At 42.2% G+C, this 15,622-nt stretch overlaps 2 protein-coding genes across 3 annotated transcripts in view; both read left to right on the top strand.

Annotated features, from left to right (window-relative positions):
* cpped1 (calcineurin-like phosphoesterase domain containing 1) overlaps positions 1 to 7,235 on the top strand; it is a 145,281-nt gene extending 138,046 nt beyond the window's left edge. For both annotated transcript variants that reach the window (XR_013289130.1, XR_013289129.1), the window contains exons 8-11: positions 753 to 871; positions 1,288 to 1,900; positions 3,769 to 3,861; positions 7,013 to 7,235. The gene's annotated coding sequence lies outside the window, so the exon portion shown is untranslated. The remainder of the gene's footprint in view (positions 1 to 752; positions 872 to 1,287; positions 1,901 to 3,768; positions 3,862 to 7,012) is intronic.
* A 706-nt stretch (positions 7,236 to 7,941) lies between these two features.
* ercc4 (excision repair cross-complementation group 4) lies at positions 7,942 to 15,607 on the top strand. Its single transcript, XM_077550099.1, has 11 exons — positions 7,942 to 8,332; positions 8,613 to 8,793; positions 8,888 to 9,083; positions 9,183 to 9,390; positions 9,471 to 9,651; positions 10,763 to 10,894; positions 10,979 to 11,083; positions 12,258 to 12,846; positions 13,839 to 13,931; positions 14,037 to 14,149; positions 14,788 to 15,607. The coding sequence occupies exons 1-11, from the start codon at positions 8,156 to 8,158 to the stop codon at positions 15,519 to 15,521; spliced, it is 2,709 nt and encodes a 902-aa protein (XP_077406225.1). The 5' UTR covers positions 7,942 to 8,155; the 3' UTR covers positions 15,522 to 15,607.
* The last annotated feature ends 15 nt before the right edge of the window (positions 15,608 to 15,622 follow it).

Genomic DNA, 15,622 nt, shown 5'->3' with positions numbered 1-15,622 from the left:
TCCTCAGCATAAGCCTGATAACGATCCTGCTGATTGGAATCACCTTGTGTTGGAAGAGGGAAACCTCCCAATACCTGCAGGCCCTCCAGGACCGGAGTTTGACACCTATGATTTACATGATTTGATGCAGCTGATAAGTCACTGTGTAATCCTCAAGTATATCCTAGGGGTCTGCATTGCTCTAATAAAGGACGATTCGATACGTATCGATGATACAATTCAAGAACGGTTAATTTTCAAGGGGAATGATTGGACTCGGCTTGATTCACTGGGCTTACGATTTTGATTGGATATGGTTAACCTTTACATGGAAAAGCTCCCCAAAGTCCAAACTATTCAACAGAGGTCAGCACTTTTCTCATTTCGTCGGCCCGTCATTGATACATAACCACCTTTCGGCGAGTGCTTTCGCATTTTTGGCGAGTGCTTTGTGACACGAAGCCTCGAATCAATACACCGACGGAAGCAGATTTACATTAAACCAGGGATGGCGAGATCCGGACCTCGATGGCCGGAGTCCTACAGGTCTTGGATTTTTCCCTTCTTCAACACAGCTGATTCATGATTCGCTCATCAGCAAGCTCTGCGTAACGATCCTGTTCATTGGAATCAGCTGCAGTTGGAGTAGGGAAACCTCTAGAACCTGCAGGACTCCGGCCTTCGAGGACCGCAGTTTGCCGTCCCTGCATTACATGATCTGGGTCATTGCAGGCGTTCTTCTCAGTCCGTGTATTTTTTTATTTATTTTTTAGGTTTCACATCATAAAGCACTCGCCAAAAGGTGGGCATACATCAATGATGGGCTGGCGTAACAACGGAAGTGCCCACCTCTGTTCTTGAAATTAAGGCAATTCAACGAAACAACAAACTGGTTTGTATCTGATCTGCATCTGACATAAAAGACTTTAGATTTTATTCAGTTTGGTTGAATCAAAACTGATTTTCCGTTTCAAATTGTTTTTTGTTACACCCCTAGATTTTCACATAAAATAGAGATTCAATAGCCAAATGATTAAATTGGTCCGATTCTGCTTTTTGAGTAACTTACCACGTCTGTCTGTCTGACTGAGTACAGTGCTGCCAATCTCTTTGTTTGCCATCGAAACAGCCTAGCAGGCATGGCTAGTATATTAATGATCCAACTTTAGTGCACTAGTTTCGTTTTAAATCAAATCTCAATCTAATCTAAAATAAAGTTATTGCAGTCCCTAGTGTGCACCTGTGTGTGTTGTATCAGCTTCCTCAGTCATAAAATTCCTGCTGGCTTAAATTTCTGTAATCCAGCAGATCACTTTCCTCTATGGCAATGCAGCAATTCCCGCTGTCCATCACAGCACTCTCCCTTCAACGCTGCATAGACCCCCCCCCAGGAGCCACTAAAGTGTTGCAGCTGAGTGGAAATGTAGGCGTCGCCAAACCACCTGCCATACTCGAGGGAGTGACTACATACTCACAGCTGAGTTGTCTTTGCGTATAAGCCTACTCTACACACAGAGTATCTCAAACTCATCCTGTAAACATCAAAAATAAGTTTCTTCTTTGCTTGCCAAGATATTTTTTTCAGTGGATTGAATCACATTGTTTGACTCTTTGAAAGTTGCTGATTTTAGTGCTTGAAACTTGCTTGTCTAAAATGTGTACTCAACTTGATTTTGACTTTGATTTTTGCCACAATCCTTAAAGTTAAAGACTTGAGACCCAATCCCAATCCCTTACCCCTCATCTCGTCCCTCCCCCCGTTCACACGGACAAAGGAGTTTCCTAATTCTCCGTAAAATGTAGGGGGAAAGATAGATCTCGACCTCTCTAGGTTTTCCCTTACTAAAGCCACGCCCCCGGCAACACAGGCGGAAGTAATCGCGACACCAGGAAGTAACAAACCGCAGGAGACACGTAAATGGTAAATATGGTAATCCTTATTGAATGTCATAGTAATGATAGTGGTTTCATCGAATGTTCTATACTTTGGCAGAAATTGGCACAGTTGTGTGTTTTAGTAAACGCTCGCTGTTGCCGCATCCGTTACGTCACAACCAGCACGCAGCTGCGGCAGCTCAAGGTGACGACGTAGCGGATTGGATAGCGATAGTACGTTCCCAATTCTTAAAGGGATATTTTTTTTGTCTTTGCCTCCCCAAAGAAGTAGAAAGGCGAGGGGAGAGATAAACGAGACAAAGGGTGCAGAGTGAAGAGGAAGTATTGGGATTGGCCCTTATTCTTACCTCTGTTTTTAAGACATGGCTATGATAAGCCTTGGTAGCTCTGTATTTACTTGTATAAAGAAAACTTGCCAAGTCAAGTTTTCCAGTTCTACTAATGAACTTAAATAATATATTCCTCATTCAATACTGTTTCACCCTTGACACTAGTGAGTATACGCAGACCAGAAATGGATGGAAATTTAAGCAGAGTTTTTGCAGTGCAGGCAGACAAACAAATGATTGGCAAACGTTTCACTCATGCCTGCAGTCAACACTAACTCTCAGCAACCTCGCACGAGGGGGCACATCTGCATGTCTTCTCGACAGCCGTCCATTCACTAATGGGGCCATTTCGCCAAGCAATAAACGGAGTGGAACATCATCACAGGAGATGCAAGCTAATGATACATTAAACTGTCAGGTGCTGCTGCGTGTCGCTGAAAAGAAAGAGCCTGCGGGGTGAAGAAGCGTTCCTTCATCATAATTCTAATATTCCTTTTCAAGAATTGGAAGATTACATATTGTGTGCATTCTGGACTCTTATCTGTTAATCCTACGCTACATGGACAAAAGTATCAAATTTCTTTATCAATTCATCACTCAACTAGGAGTTGCACTGGGTCCTCTTATTTCCTGCTTCTTAAAATCCTTTTTGGTCAATTGTACATCCAATGTTGTGGAAACATTTTGGAGAAGGCCAGAAAGTAGAAACCCTGCCACAGTTTGACTTTAGTGCCAGGTGCTAGCTAGCTAGCTCCATTTGTGCTTGTTTACCTGCTGTGGAGCTAGCTAGCAAGCTAGCATCAGGGGCTAAAGTCAAAACTGTGGCATTTAGCCCCAGGTGCTAGCTAGCTAGCTCCATTTGTGCTTGTTTACCTACTAAGGGGCTAGCTAGCAAGCTAGCACCAGGGGCTAAAGTCAAACTGGCATTTAGCCCCAGGTGCTAGCTAGTTAGCTCCATTGGTGCTTGTTTATCTGCTATGGAGCTAGCTACCAAGCTAGCACCAGGGGCTAAAGTCAAACTGTGGCATTTAGCCCCAGGTGCTAGCTAACTAGCTCCATTGGTGCTTGTTTACCTGCTAAGGGGCTAACAAGCAAGCTAGCTAGCTAGCATCAGGGGCTAAAGCCAAACTGTGGCAGGGTTTTTACTTTCTGGACCTGGATTTGCCACCTCTGCACCTTAAGGAGAGCAAAGACCAAATCATATGACTCCCAGATATTATAATACAGTCGCTCCCTGTCTTTAATTTTCAAGGTTTTAAGTCACGGTTGCCAAACAAATTTTTGTCATGGGCCACATCGTAGTTAGTACTTTCTCCCATGCTTAAGCATATTTGGGTGTCTTGAGAGGTGTTACTGTACGGGTAGGGGGAATTAGACTACTAATTCACTCACCTTCTTTCTCTGACATCACGCCAAGATATGGGGATGTAAAGGTTTTGGCAATGTAGAAGGGGCGTCCATGGGGCAATTCATCAGTTACAGTATCTCGCTTTAATATGCAGCAGAAATTTCTGTTTCATTCGTTTTTCCCAATGCATTTGTCTAATCCACTTTTCCCCTCCAGCGTGAGTGTATTTCCATACACATTGGCCAGGCAGGCGTCCAGATGGGCGCAATGCATGCTGGGACTTGTTTGATTTGGAGCCAACGGTCAAAGGTAAAATGTCAAAAATGACACAATATGGTGTGAACTAACTATTTTATCCTGAAGTTGGGGGTGGCGTATCGTTGCTAGGTCTGAGACTTTTCTGAAGTTGATGGTTTAGCTGCGCTACCAAAATAGTCACTGTAGCGAATGGTTACAGTGCTTTCGGAAGCCATAACACCATCACCACACGATTACAAGTCAAGTTAAGGTGTCAAGAGAATTTCCGAAAGCACGGCTTAAACCATAAAAGCCTAAAGCGCCTGCCAAAACATGCCTCTACAAACCTATCCTACCTTCTCAAACCTACCTAACTTTAGAGTCACCCCCCAAAACCTGAATTTTTCCTAGAAAAGTTCGGCACCTGCAAATTTGGGTATTTTTTGTCTTAACCAGGATTATTTCCCCTATTTCACACTTGTTCATAAAAAAACAACAAAAAAACATGTTTGTCAGAATTTTCAGAAGAATTTTCTGGGTATATAAAAAAAAAAAAAATTGATTTTTTTTTTTTTAATCAAGAGGCAACTCAGAAAAAAAACGTTATTGTTTAGCACTTCTCATACAAATGCACTTAAAAGTGCTGTACAATTAAAAGATCCATGTGACAACAACAACAAAAACAACTGTCCCCTGACCACAACATCCTCACAAGAAGGCCCGTGCTTACACACACACAACCTGATGAATTATGTTTAAAAAGACATGGTGGGGCACAGAGAAACCATGCGAGGAAAAACACACAAGGGGACACTGAGATGGATAATAAAAACCTCCAAGCCTTTTTACGGTTAATTCTAGTATTGAGGGGTTGTTGTGTTGTTTATTGATGAAAAACAGGGTTTCATTTAATTTCAGCTCATTTTTGGAAGAATACATCTCCTGAATAGAACTTAATTTAAGTACCAACTCTCGAGGAAAAACAAAACAAAACAAGAAACACGTTTGTCAATTTGAAATGCTGCCTCTAGAGTGTGTTTATGACCATGATTTGGATGCCTGTAACATGTTGACATTCAATTTTAATCCATCTTTGTAATTAGCCAAGCGTCACAAAAATAGAGGCAGAGTGATTATAAGAGGGAAAATCCAATCAAACATGCTTCTTATGACACGTGCGCTGATGGAGTGGACGCTGAGCGCATAGAAACAATTACCTTTCACACACCCTCAAGTACACCAACACACATCCGAGCACGCGCTGGGTCACACGCACACACATATGCCGCCATCACTATGCTAATTAACCCACATATCTGTTCCCACACAGGACATCCTTGGCTTTCATCCCATCCTCAATTAGATTGAATTTCCAGCTGCTGTTAGTGTTTGGATTAGGCGGAATTATGAAGGAATTCAAGTGTTCGAAATTCTGCCTTGCCTTTGACCTGCTGCATCAAGCGTTTGACAGCGATCTGGCTTGAAGAAGGAGAAGTGTGTCTTTGCGTACTTTTGTGCACGGGAGCTTGCGTGTGTGTCGGCGAAACCTTTATGTGCGCAGTTACTATACTGTAAGTGCCGTCACACCCCTTTTAACTCTTCTTCTTTTTCTACTCTGCTGAGCGTGATGTGGGTCAAAGCAAGAGCAGAAGCTCTTCAAATGTTTCCAACCTTTTAGAGCTTTTTGAAACTTGACAGCAAAGAATGTGAATAATCACACTAATGCTTTCGCCATGATCTGGTTTTGCGACAAATACATTTAAAAATACGCACGCACACAAAAACAAAAACAAAATGTTGTACATGAAAAACTGTGGACTAAGATAGCATGCTAACATACGCGAGCTAACGCGCTAATCGTTAGCTTAGAGATCTTACATGCAAATCGTAAGTAAACATATTTCTCTGATACAACTCCGCTGATGGCCTCGTGTCTCTCATAATGAACCTGAAACGAGGTGTATATAGGACATTTTTGAATATTTGTATAATCAATGAATTGATATTATCAACAACCTGAATTTCAACATGCTGTTTTAGGCAAAAGTTTGGAATTTCTAGCAAGACCATTTGTCATTTGAATTAAATAATAAGAAATATCCTTTCATATTTTTCCTGCCATTTTTGACGGAAATTGTGGAATTTCAATGACATTTATATGGCACTGCTACTATTTGCACATTTAGAGTTTGTGGCTATTTCTTTGGACTGAAGTGATGTTTAGGGGCTCTTTTTCATATTCAAAATGGTTATTGAATTTTCTTGCTAATTGTGAATTTTTTGAAAATCGCAACATTTCAACAGTAGATATTTGGAGGCTGGTGGTATCTACCATTGAAATATTGAGACCTTCAAGAAATTCCAAATGGCGGCACAGTCAAAATTGGCAGGAAAATTCAGTCAGCCCTTAGATTACAATTATTATTATTTTGCAAGTTGTAGGCCTACTGTATAATACAGACAATTCACAAAAGATTTTACAGTAGATCCCATCTTCCAGGTAAAACGTGATTTTTTTTTTTTTTAATTCAACATGAGCAAGCCCCCTCACTGGTGAACCAGCACTTCTCCGGGATCAAAATCTGCCATCTTCTCACTTCCAAGTTTGGCATTATGTGTTTGTTTGTCTGTCAATTGAATTAGTTCAAGTACAGTGCGTTGCTTTATGTAGCGAAGTCGTTCTGTGTGCAACATCCACCAAAACATGCTGCTCTTGAGACACTGAAACTAAAACAATGCATGTGAGTCCCAGTGCCGTGTACATTTGCGCACACACATGCAGTACATACTGATCAAGCATCCCCACAATGCATCACAAGCAGCCACTCGGGCCTGCCATTATGTTTCCCCTGACACATACTAATGCCATCCTCCAAACCTCCATCCAATCTGTCTTGATTCATTCCGCTAATACTAGCTGCAACGTCAACAAACATAACAGACATGGAATGTGTTTTGTCATATTTGAAAATGTTGTCTTCATAAAAAGCATATATTTTCTTTTTATTATTGTGTTTTTTGGAGTTCACATTCTCGTGCAGGTTTTTTTTTTATTTATGACTTCTTCACTGGTGCTGCTTGACCCATGCAGTCACCCAGCTTGGGGTGACTAAAATGTGCTCCTCGTCCTCATTGGTACTTAAGAGGGTGCTGTAATAATAATTAGCCGCAGGAGGGCCATTTCTACCATAATGATAAAAACCGGTCTTCCCATTCTCTGAAGGTGTTGGCGTATATAAGGGCTGAAAAGCTGAAATCGAACACATATCGTGTCTGCAGAGCGGTATCGGTGCAGCAGTGGAGTACTTACCCACCCCTGCTCTTAACACTAAAAGGCTTTCGGTGAGTCATATTGGGTGGTTGATACAATCGGTGGTGTGATCAGGGGTGATGTTGTTTGAAAAAATGATACTGGATTTGAATGAATGTGACTATGCTAGCATACTCATTCCCACAAGTGTATTTATGGACCATTTGTTTTCATGTACAGTACCATAAAACTACTGGGGGGGGGGGCTACGGTTTTCCTGTCACATCAACGTTTGACTTGATACTTTCATTCTGACATCGAACTGCTGCTGATCATCTTACAAAGGAACACGCACACAATATACACACCATTCCAGAAACGCTTGTGAGTGAGCTACGTTTGAAAATCAAAGTGCTTCACTGCTCCCTACAGGCCGATGTGGAAAGTGCATGACAGCAATCTTTTTACCCTGAAATATTGCGACGGTATTTAACAGATTTTCTTTCTTCTTTTTTTTTTCTATAACGAATCTGTCTGTCCGTCCGTCTGTCCATGCAGGTGCTCAGGCTTCTGGCGTTCCAAAATTAATTAATTAAAACTTTATTGATAAAAGTATTAAAATTAATAACACGTGGTGGTAAATAAATTACAGAAGTGGTATGAGTACCAATATTGTAGGCTATTATTTTCATTAGGTCTATGGAAAATGAAAAGTGGAGAAAATATAGTCCAAGTAGAAAGAATGCAAGAACATCACAAAATCAGCACATGTAGTCATATGCTGTTAATTTAAGACACTTTGTTATGGATCATGTGTGCTGTTTTTAATTTTTATTTATTTAGCCCTTGCACAATATTTTCAGTACCAAAAAAAAAGAAAAGAAATGTTGTCATTGTCATTGCAGCATCACACCAGCAGATGACGCCCGTACGTTTCATCACGATTGCATGGGCTGTGGTTTTTGCGTCACGTGACCGGAAGTTTAGCGCGTCAACACAATCGACGACAGCGCGAGCTAGCGGTCGCATTTTCCAATGATTCTTACTGCTTTTAGCTGACATTGGAACACGAAACGGGGTTTGTTGTTTTCGCCTGCTTCGGGGTGGGCTTCCATCATGGCTGGCCCTCTGCTGGAGTTTGAGACCGAAATGTTTCTGAGCCTGTTCAGTTGCGACGGGCTGCTCGTGGTAGCGGAGGGGATGGGGATAGACCGCATTCTGCTGCAGTTCATGCGGGTCTACTCCGAACAAGGCAGCCTGGTTCTACTACTGAACACTACCACCCCCGAACAGGTCAGAACCACCACGTTGTTAACCCAATAGCACAATTCATTAGTTATTTGGGGGCGTTTTCAGAAAAAAATAAAATCACCCTAAATAAATCAATGAACAAGAATTGTCTATTTGACAGTGGTTGAACATTCACAGATTACCATTACAAGGATGACTGAACAAATTTTTTTAAGCAAGCGCATTGATATTTCTTTTATTGACATTCTGTAAATGGTACTAAGCAAGTAGCAACTGTACTGAAGTAAAAGTACAAATGTAAACATGCAGTTTCACCATTTAGGAGTATTTGACGGAGCAGTTGCAAGTGGAGGGTGTGACCCACTTGCCGAGGACGGTGACCAGCGAGGTCCAAGGCACCGAGCGATACGACGTGTACACCAAGGGAGGGGTCCTGTTTGTCACCAGCAGAATCCTGGTGGTGGACTTCCTCACCGATCGCATACCCGCCCATCTTATTTCAGGTAACCGTGCACACAAGCTATTTCATAGGATTCCGACGTACCTTCGGAGTGGAACGCGCATCCGTTTTTTTCTCTTTCCGATGCGTCCCGCCAGGCATCCTGGTGTACCGCGCTCACAAAATCATCGAATCGTGTCAGGAAGCGTTCATCCTGCGACTGTTCCGGCAGAAGAACAAGACGGGCTTCATCAAGGCCTTCACTGACAAAGCCACGGCCTTTTCCTCGGGCTTCTGCCAGGTGGAGCGTGTGATGAGGAACCTCTTTGTCAAGAAGCTCTACATTTGGCCCAGGTGTGTAGTGTAGCTTATCACAACACAGCAGTCACCCCAAAATTGGGAAGCGCAAAAAAAATTCAAACAAATAGCTCTATCTGTTCTGATGTTCAACAGGTTCCAAGCGTCAGTAAACACAGCCTTAGAAAGACACAAGCCGGACGTGGTGGAGCTCCACGTGTCCCTGACGCCTTTCATGAGGGCCGTCCAGAGCTCCGTCCTGGACATCATGGGCGCCTGTCTGAAGGAACTGAAACGTTACAATCCCACCTTGGAAGCGGAGGATCTCTCCCTGGAGAACACGCTTAGCAACGCCTTCGATAAGGTTGCTACGTTTTGTCAATCTACCGTCCGTCCGTTGTCTGATCCAAAAGTGCATTTTATGAGTTCTAATTTGTCACCCAGACCATCCGCCATTACCTGGACCCCTTGTGGCACCAGCTGGGATCAAAGACGAAGGCGCTGGTCCAGGACCTGAAGGTGCTGAGGGTTCTGCTGCTGTACCTTACCCAATACGATTGTGTCACATTCCTCAATCTGCTGGAGTCGCTCCGTTCCAGCCAAAAGAACTTTGGCTCCAACTCAGGTGACATGCTGGCCTCATCATTTCAATGGTATTATCTGCAGCCACGCATTTCATTTGCACTCATTGTTGAATCATAAGCTCATTATTGACAGGCCATCAATCAATTTATTATTTTTAATAGCAATTATTTTTAGGCCCCAAAAATATATTTACAATAATAGGTTGTATGTACCCTACTGTCTAAACACGACATTCTGTTTGAGTTTGAGTTATGCGGCCATTTTGTCACTTGCTGTTGACTTCAAATGACATCCTAGTGGCGCAGGCTCTGGTAACGACCAATCACGCCGCAGCTTCAGAAAACAGGTGAGCCGTGATTGGCCGTTAGAGCAACTGCGATGTCATTTCTAGCAGGGCTGCTCGATTAGGAAGAAAATATTCATCACAATTATTTTGGTCATAATTGAAATCACGATTAGGACGATCATTTATTTTTGGGTATATTCGTAAATATTTAAGACTAATAAAATAATTTGAAACACTATAATTATGCGAATTCCTTATGAATGAAACTAAATGTATTAAATTTGTTATTTTTAAATTTAAAAAAGGTGCAAATGTCTGAATTTAAACAACTCAAAATTAGTATTCATAATCTTTTTTTTACGATTATGCTGATTTTGTAATTGTGGAGTGTAATAATTGAAATTGTAATTGAATTTCGATTTATTGCACACACCTCATTTCTATTCGACAGCAAAGTAGCAAAATGGCCGCCTCCTGAGATGGAGAAAAACAAGTGGATTTTGCTGCTGAACTCATATTGTACAAACACAGGGTTGGGAGGGATACTTTTGAAATGTATTCCGTTACAGTTACAAGTTACCTGCTAACAAAAAAAAATGTAGTTGGTAACGTAATCCAATTACCATAATATTAAAGTAATGTAACTTGATTATTTGTATGTATATATTGTGTATAGTGTGTATGATGTTTAAATTGGGGAGAAGAAGATTTATTTGGAAGGTGTAACTCACATTCTGGTTGTTATTCCGTTACTCCCCAAGCCTACACAAAAACTTTATTACTCTATATTATCATGATTAGACCAGTGAGGCTGCGTAAAATGTAAAGAAACTTTTTGGGTTGACTTAATAATGGTTGATTTCAGGGTGGCTCTTCCTGGACTCCAGTACATCCATGTTTGTGAACGCCCGGTCCAGAGTGTACCATATCCCGGAAAACAAGAAAAAACTTAAAGTTGGAGCTGAAGCTGAGAAAAAACGGATACCTGCGGTTTCAGGTGACACTGAAGAAATCCCAGAAAACGCTAACAAATGAACAGTTGAGTTTTGAATTGCTGCGATGTGGCGTGTGTGTGTTTCAGAGGTGAAGCGAGTATTGGTGCTGGAGAAAAGCCCAAAGTGGGAAGCTCTGTCTGAGGTCCTGCAGGAGATTGAGAAGGAGAACAAGAACTCCCAGAATGAACCAGGTTAGAATTGCCATCGCAATTAGGGCCCAACCGATGTGCATTTTTTTTTAGGCTGATGCCGATACCAATTTTGTACGAAAAAACAAACACAGATTACCCATTAATCTGCCGATTATTTAAAAAAATATATATAATGCATAAAATTACTCCCCTCCCCAATTCCTTTTCAATTCAAGTCCATAGTATGACCAACAAATTTTATGAGGTCCACAAAGTTATTGTATAGATTTATGTGTCAATAATAAAACCATTCTTACTTGTTTACAACTGCGGGGATTGTATTTCTATTTTGTGCCATGTCATGTGGAAATGTGTGACCAAAAAACAAATCCTTGGATGTTTGCATCCTTGAATTTTTTTGGGGGGGGGGGTGTCTTTGAATCCTTGAAATATCAACTGTAAATATAACTTGAAACGACAATAAAAAAATAAAATGATAAGGAATGTAAATAGAATAAACTAAAATAATAGCAACTGACAAAACATTAAGAACAAATACTGACTGTTCCTGTGCGTTTTGGCCTCTTGGGGGCAGTGTGGTGCCGTGCATCCATGGCGTACACACTTAAAGTGAGTACAGAAGGAAGTTGCAATTTAATTCTATTAAAATAAGTTGGGGTTTTTTTACACATTAGGAAGAATTTGTGCCTTTGCGTAGTGTTGTCTCACTTGTGGGTATGTCTTCCCACAGCATTTGGAAAGGAAAGGAAAAAGTCGATGCTAACTTCCTGTTAGCATTTGAATGGGATCCTCCCTTTGCTAGTTTTAGCATTAGCGCTAGCGATGTTTTAAAAACAAAGCATGTTTTCTGTTTAAATATACAGTGGCTGTGATTCTTAACGTTGTGTTTAGTTTTACAGTTAACTCCAACTGGGATGTCATTAAACAACTTAAAGGATGCTTAGGGACAAGAGAGTAACCAGAATAATTTACGCTATTTGCTAGTTGCCAATGCTTATGCTACGCAAGCAAAATTGTGCATTCAGGGTCCTTTCACAGCGTCGGGAACGTTGGTTTTCTTAGATAACGTTTTAAGGGGGTAAATTGGTTGATTGTTTTGGCCGATATTTGAAGGCCAATAATCGGCGGCAAATTCATCGGCCGGGCCCTAATCTCAATCTCGGGACGAGTGATCAGTTCTGAAGTTGGGAGTTTTTTTGTTTTTAACCTTCAGGTCGCGTACTGATCTGCGCCAGCGATGACAGGACTTGCGCTCAACTGCAGCAGTACATCAGGCACGGAGCAGAGCGGCTCCTCAACCGACTGTACCACCGCACCATCGCCAAACGAGACCCGTCGGCCGCCCCTGCTTTTCCATCGGCCAAACATAAAAAAGACAAAGGCCTTGTCAAAGGCGGCCCCAAGGGAAAAGGCCGAGGCAGCTGGAAAAGGAAAGAGCCGAAAAAAGCCACGTCCAAGTCTAAAAGCAGACCCTCGCTGACCTTGACTCAGATGGTCGCCAACGAGCAAGCCGTGGAAACGGCGGCGATGGGCAGCAGTGAGGACGAGGATGACTTTGGCCATGAAGACGAAATGGCGGCGGAAGACGCCCTCAAGCTGGATTTGTCATCCGACGCTTACTACGCCGTTGTGAAGGAGCCCCTGATGGTCATTCACCCCCTGAGGGGCTGCACGGACCCCCACAGCCTGACACGGGTGCTACATGAAGTGGAGCCCACCTTCGTGGTGCTTTACGACGCCGAGCTCAGCTTCGTGCGCCAGCTGGAGCTCTACAAAGCCTGTCGACCTGGCAAGCCACTCAGGTGTGTGAGCAGCTTATTACCTCCGCCAAGGAAGACGTCTTCCTTTGGTAACGTGCAACTTGTTTACAATTATTATCGTATCCACGGCAAGATGTGTTATTTTTCTTGAATATCTTTTCAAAATGTTCAATCCTCATGTTTATAGCTGGGGATGTTTGATAACACTTTTTTGGACAGACGGATGGATGGATACCAGTTTGAGTAGTCAACTCGTTAGTTGACACCGATGCAACTAGTTTTTATGATATGTAACCTCCCCCAAACAAAAACAAAAAAACAATGACCTGCAAGATCCTAAATTAATCTTAAATTAAATTATGAGCTATATTCTGGTGACCCAGCCAGAACCGGCAATGGCCGTTGATATATTCATGATATAAAATAATACTAAGACTTTACATTGATCTGATTGGCTGGATCAGGATTTTATTTAAAATTTTCTCAAAATCTCCTTGGTGGCCAGTTTACTTGGGCGTCCCGCCCAAGTATGAACATGGTGTGGGAAACATTGATATTCTAATGATCGACTAACTAAATCTACTAAATCCTGATCATGTAAAGCCTACATAATGTGATAAATCATTATTTCATATTTAGGGCCTTTATACTGTATTTTTTAAATATTTGTGTGGGGGGGGGGGGGGGTTGTATGTTATTATTATTATTTTCAGTTTAATCAAATATAACCGAGTATTGAACATTTTCTGGACTTTATATCTTGTTTAAGCCATTCATTAACGCAGGATTTAGCCTGGCATGCAAAAAATGTGCGATTGTTCAACTTAAGTGGATACAACTGAAAATATTAAATCTTAATAATAAATATATATTAAATATGAACTGTGCAGACTGCACATTTGTTTATTGTAACTCATTTGAAATGTTCACTATGTGTCAAATCTCATATCATAGGCTCATAGTAGATTCATACTAAGATTGTAGATCACTGATTTGCTTCAAAATTCCTTTCTCATGAGAATTTGCCTCTATAGGGTGTACTTCCTCATCTATGGCGGCTCAACGGAGGAACAGAAATACTTGACCGGGCTGTCGAAAGAGAAGAAAGCTTTTGAGCATCTCATTAGGTCAGAGTCTTCTCACTTTTGTTTAGCGTCGTTCACATTGAGTTCATTTTTATTCTTGCGCAATTTGGTGTAAAATAGCAAATTGCTTCAATTGTGACTGTGCAGGGAAAAGGCGACTATGGTCATCCCAGAGGAGAGGGAGGGGCGAGAAGATACCAATTTGGACCTTGCTAGGAATTTAGAGCCTGCCAATGCCACCACCAACACTCGCAAAGCTGGCAAGTTTATTGATTTTTATTTTATTTCAGTTTGTAACAACCTAGAAATGCAAAATCAGTATTTTAGAATGTCTGAAGCTTACTGATGGCATTTAAACACATTCGCTCCCAGCCATTTTCACTGAAGCAACCCTCTTCGCTCCCGGCTGTTTTACCTGTTTTTGGAAGGCCCACATAATATTTTGTTCTACTGCTATAAAAACATGGAACCTACCAAATGAAAGATTACACACTCTTCTTTCATCATGGAAAAAAAGTATATTAGTTGGGTTTTTTTTGTGCAGCAATTAGCGTTAGAATATAGCTTCACCATTATTCACAAATCTGTTGAAAACACTGGCAAAAAGAGAATGTTGCAACATGGCCCTGCAGGTTGATCTCTTATACCCTGCTGCCACCTGCTGGCCGTTTTTGTAATAACTACCATTGCTTCAGGCGACCTCTTCATGTCAGAAGCTGCATCAAAGCCTTCTGTATGCACTAGCATATAAAATAACATGAGAAAAATGTATAAATGCGTTTTTGGGAGTGAAGGACAAAGTATTTAAAAAAAGGTATTTATAAATGTTTGGGTTTTGTGTGAGTTAACAAATCCAATTTGAGTGTGTCATGATGGTGATCCGTTTGCGTTTGAACAGGAGGCCAAGAGCAGCCCCAAGAGCCCTCGCGGGTCATCGTAGACATGCGCGAGTTCCGCAGCGAGCTCCCCTCTCTGCTCCACCGCCGCGGCCTCGACATCGAGCCCGTCACTTTGGAGGTGGGCGACTACATCCTCACGCCGGATATTTGTGTGGAGCGCAAGAGCGTCAGCGATCTGATCGGCTCGCTGCAGAGCGGTCGCCTCTACACCCAGTGCCTCTCCATGAACCGCTATTACAGGAAGCCCGTGTTGCTCATCGAATTCGACCCGGCGAAACCGTTTTCCCTAATGGCCCGCTCCGACTTCCGCCACGAGATATCATCCAACGACGTTTCCTCCAAACTCACCTTGCTCACGTTGCATTTCCCGCGTCTGCGCATCCTCTGGTGTCCCTCGCCGCACGCCACGGGCGAGCTCTTTCTCGAGCTGAAGAAAGGTCGCAAAGAACCGGACGCCGCCGCCGCTCAAGCCGTCACGGCCGAATCGGACGCGGTGGCAGAATCCACGGAGCTCTACAACGCCGGGCCGTATGACTTCTTGCTCAAGATGCCGGGAGTCAACACGAAAAATGTCCGAGCTCTGGTAAGGAATGCTGACAGTTTGGCCGATTTAGCCAAACTGAGCCAAGACAAGCTGGCGCAAATACTTGAGAATGCCAATAACGCCAAGTTGCTCTATGAGTTCTTGCATAATGTTGCAGATGTTCAAACTCCAGCGCAGAAGAGCAAATAAACGCTTAGTATGGATTTTTAATACATTTTTAATAAATCGGTGTGAAATATTTTTGTGAGTGTACAGAATAAATTGTAAGTATTCAACTGTTGATTTTTTAA

This window comes from Vanacampus margaritifer, chromosome 18 (genome assembly GCF_051991255.1).
Source record: "Vanacampus margaritifer isolate UIUO_Vmar chromosome 18, RoL_Vmar_1.0, whole genome shotgun sequence".
Classification (NCBI taxonomy): Eukaryota; Metazoa; Chordata; class Actinopteri; order Syngnathiformes; family Syngnathidae; genus Vanacampus; species Vanacampus margaritifer.
Note: the sequence above shows the minus strand (reverse complement) of the source record. Positions and strands in the feature narration are given on the sequence as shown.

Bases quoted from the DNA above. Each gene is read 5' to 3' on its own strand.
- ercc4 (XM_077550099.1), top strand. From the start codon at position 8,156: ATGGCTGGCCCTCTGCTGGAGTTTGAGACCGAAATGTTTCTGAGCCTG. The intron at 11,084-12,257 runs GTTAGAATTGCC...TTTAACCTTCAG, and splicing joins GAACTCCCAGAATGAACCAG to GTCGCGTACTGATCTGCGCC. The intron at 13,932-14,036 runs GTCAGAGTCTTC...GTGACTGTGCAG, and splicing joins GCTTTTGAGCATCTCATTAG to GGAAAAGGCGACTATGGTCA.